The 3,790-nt window shown below is 54.5% G+C and overlaps 1 protein-coding gene across 1 annotated transcript in view; it reads right to left on the minus strand.

Moving 5' to 3' along the window:
- Positions 1–2,033, minus strand: part of LOC104498065 (angiopoietin-related protein 7-like) — a 12,687-nt gene extending 10,654 nt beyond the window's left edge. The window contains exon 1 of the mRNA XM_010141400.1: positions 1,611–2,033. Within this exon, the coding sequence (XP_010139702.1) occupies positions 1,611–2,033 (423 nt within the window). The remainder of the gene's footprint in view (positions 1–1,610) is intronic.
- Between the last annotated feature and the right edge of the window lie 1,757 nt (positions 2,034–3,790).

A 3,790-nucleotide genomic window follows, 5' to 3' on the forward strand; every position in this document is an offset into this window, starting at 1 on the left:
TGGCAGTGTGGGCGGTCGGAAGATTACGTGCTTACGTGCTTACGTTACAGGAATGCAGTAACCACCCACGATGGGCGAGGCTTAGTGGAACACTATATAATTCTGTTCAGTACATAATAAAGTGCCATTTTGCATCTTCTATATTAGAATAAGTGTCTAAATGGACCTTGACGGCAGAGGTCAAGTGCCAAGAATCACAACGAGTCACTGCCACCCAGTGTTCTGCAACAGTGTACCGCAACACAGGGTCTAAGTGCCTGCAACCAGAGGGATGTGGGCGACAGGGCTCCTGGTCCAGGTCAAGGTGTACATGCTTGTGCACAGGCATGCTCATGCCAACATGCATGTGTAGGTACATGTGGAAGTGCGTATGCCTGTACGAAGGAAATTTTAAGCTGGACCAGCTGGCGAGCAGGAGGAGATCGTGCAGGATCTGACCACGGATATTAGATGGGCTGAGAGCCTGTGCTCCACATATAATTCCCTTGCCTGAACACCGAGTGTGCTGTTGGAAGCCATCAGCTCAGCTCCCTCTCTAGCCACCACCAGGACCAGCATCTGCGGAGGGGCTTTCTCCTCCCACTGACTCTGAAACACCCCTGCCACTTTGCCTTTAGATGGGTCATTTCAGCTCCTGGAAATGAAGAATGGATTAGGAGCATCCATCTCCCTCCTCGGCTCTGAGCTGGAGAGGCCAGTGAAAGAGCTGGAGCTCCAGGTAGCACAGAAGTGTGTTTTGGGGCCAGCACAGGGAGCTGGAATTGGTGAAGGATGGATTAAACAGTTCTAAGGGATGAAATGTCACTAGGGGATGGATGTGGGAAGTTGGGAGACCAAGACCTATTGCACCAGTGCAAGTGCAAGCAGGAAATGGTAGAGGAGCAGTGGAAAGCGGCTGGGAAGGCACGATGGGCAACAGGGACCAACACAGGAGGAGGGACCCTGGGTGGGGGGCACCGAGAGGTTTTGCCTGACTCCCATGCCTCCCTCCCTTCCTCTGTTGCACCAGGGACAGCCACAGCACTGTCCTGGTTTGACAGATGCTGCCAAGGGGCCAAGCCAAGTGTTTGCTGGGCAAAAGCATGGGCAGTGCCAAACATCTGAGTGCCAAACGAGGTTGGAAAAGATCTGTTATTAGTGTGAAGCTTCAGACCGTGGGGCTGGTGAATGGAGTCGGGGTGGGATGAGCACCAGAAAGGAGACTGCAGGAAGGATGCCATGAGCTGGAGATCAGGGCTTCTTCTGGTCAGCTGTGACTATCAGAAATGTACACCAAAACCAGCCACCCAAAACTTCAGGTCTAGTCTGGGATCCACTATGGGCAACCAGTTGTATCAGCAACCCCTCCTAGGCAGGCTTAAATGTGGAGGAGATAGCACAGATAAAACATGGAAGGGTTTATGGATAATATTAAGATAGGTAAGCCCTGGGAGGCTCCTGAGCCATTGCAGTAGAGCAGCCAGGGTTTAATGGAGATCCCAGTATATCCCAGTCAGGACAACACCATATGCTTCACTGGGTGTCCTCCCCCTCCAAGCTGCTGGGAGCTGGAAGGGACCTTGGACCATGGACACCCACATGGAGTGAGGCTGAGAAATGCAGCCCTTTACCTGAAGCTCAAGGACTTTGATGCGGTGTCGGTGGTTCCTCAGCTCCTCTTGTAGCTCTGAAATCAGCTCCCGCAGTTCCAGGATCTGCTGCTTGCGCTCCTCATTCTCATGGAGCCAGTAGGACACCTCATCGGTGCAACGAAACATGTCTGGGCACCGCTGCTCATCCCCCTGTGGCAGCGTGGCCACAATCTTACAGCGGCCATTGGGCAGCACCTGGTTGCTGTACTCCCCACACTGGATCAGGCCCGTGCCCTCCTGGGGACCCTCGTGGTCTCTGTAAGCCACTGGCAGGGACTTCTGCAGTGAGGGACTGCTCAGCATGGCCACGAGGATCAGGGACAGCCAACCTGCCCTGGCAGAGCTGGTGCCGTGGCAGACCTCCATCAGGTACATGAGGATGGTCCCCAGGGATGGCCTCATGTATCCGACCACCACACACCGTTGGGGAGAAAGGTGGAAGTTCCCAGGGCATAACACTAGGTCTTCTCCTGAGACCTAGTGGGTGAGGTTGCAGCTATATGGGAGCAGAGCTTCAGTAGGGACCCCAGAGCTCCCACCAAGGGGGTCATGGCAGGCAATGGACCTGCCTGTCCCCATGCAGCAGCATTCCCGGTGTCACCTGGTGGTCAGTTGGGACCAGCTCTGGTGAGAGTTCCTCCACCCTCCTGGCCAGGCTCCACCAGCTTCGTGGACTGCGTTTCCTCTCCTGCAGAGCTGCTGGTTGGCTTGGAGGGTGCTGAGATCTGGCTGGGAGTGGTCAGCCTCTCAGGCGGGGCTTTCTACCCATGCAGGACCATGCATAGGAAGGAGCTGGCTCCCCGAGATGTGGCATCCTGCTACGCTGTCACTCCCTGAAATGGAAACCAGAGCAAGGAGATAGGTAGTGGAGAGGAAGGATAAGCAACTTTACTGGGCTGATTACTGACAGGCTCCCTACATTCCCTGGCCCCCTCCAGTCACCCCCAGAGCCCAGGGACACAGGGTATGGATTTGGGGCTCTCTCCATGTCCTGATGTATGACATTTTCTTTGCACATGTAACTATAAATGGAGCTATCAAGTGAATGGTGGCCATCTACATGGGGAGCCCAGACCACCAACCCACCCTTGGGCAGGGTTAGACCACCAACCCATCCCTGAGGCAGCCTGGATGGACCCCGGCCATGGGCTGATTGCCCCACCTGGACTCAGGTCCAAGGGGGATGGAAAGGGTGGCCTGTCCACCCTCCAGACGAGAAAAATAACATGTCTTGGACCCTTTCATCCAGAGAATTCAGACTCCCCTTGCAGCCAGAGCTGCCCTCTGATCCCTGCCCAACACCAGCATCATCTGCTGGGGCTTCTCCCAAGCCAAAAGCCAGCCCTGTCCCACTCTAGTGAGGACAGAGATCTGGAAGGGATGCCACAGCCCCGCAGTAGAACCCCAGCTCCCAACATACATACCTTCAAAAGTCCTGGTCAGGCTCTCCAGCGGCAAGAGCAGAGAGCAGCAAGCACCGACTGGCCATGGGGAGCAGGGTGTGATTTAGGGGACACTAAATGCTTATTCCCCCTGATCCTATCACTGCACTATAAATAGGGCAAAGAGAGCCGCCGGTCGGGAGGGAGGAGCGTGGGTCCCAGCATGACCTTACCAGTGGACGGGAGATTAAGTCGGTGCCTTGGCAGGAGGGCATGGCTCTTCCTCATCTATAAACCTCCTGTCCCACCCCAGGGATGTGTTTTGGGGAGAGGGCAGGTTCATCCAGCATGGAATGACCTGTCCCATCCCAGAAGTTTAGGGGAAAGAGCTTCCCAGCCTGGCCATAGGCAGGGAACAGCCATCATTTATTTTACTCACTCACTCAGGGCTTCCTATTTGTTTCTGCAAGGAAGTAATGTCAACCGGCTTGCTTAATTACATATGCTAATTATTCAGCTGAAGGAATGTGAGCTGAAACCAGTCATTTCCATTGGCAGTTGGTTTTTCTTCCAGATGATGTTACCAGACTGATTCCCACAGAGGAGATGCTCAAACCAGCTCAGATGGCCTCCAAAACCAGAGGAACTGCCCAGAGAAGGGGAATTTCATTAGCAAATGTCTGCTTGCGTGGTTTGGAGAAGGGCTGAACCTCCCAGTCCTTCTGCAGCTATCCCAGATGGCCACGTGAGTGTCCTTTGGATGACCTGTCACCTCCT

This window comes from Buceros rhinoceros, unplaced genomic scaffold (genome assembly GCF_000710305.1).
Source record: "Buceros rhinoceros silvestris isolate BGI_N320 unplaced genomic scaffold, ASM71030v1 scaffold3478, whole genome shotgun sequence".
NCBI classification, from domain to species: domain Eukaryota; kingdom Metazoa; phylum Chordata; class Aves; order Bucerotiformes; family Bucerotidae; genus Buceros; species Buceros rhinoceros.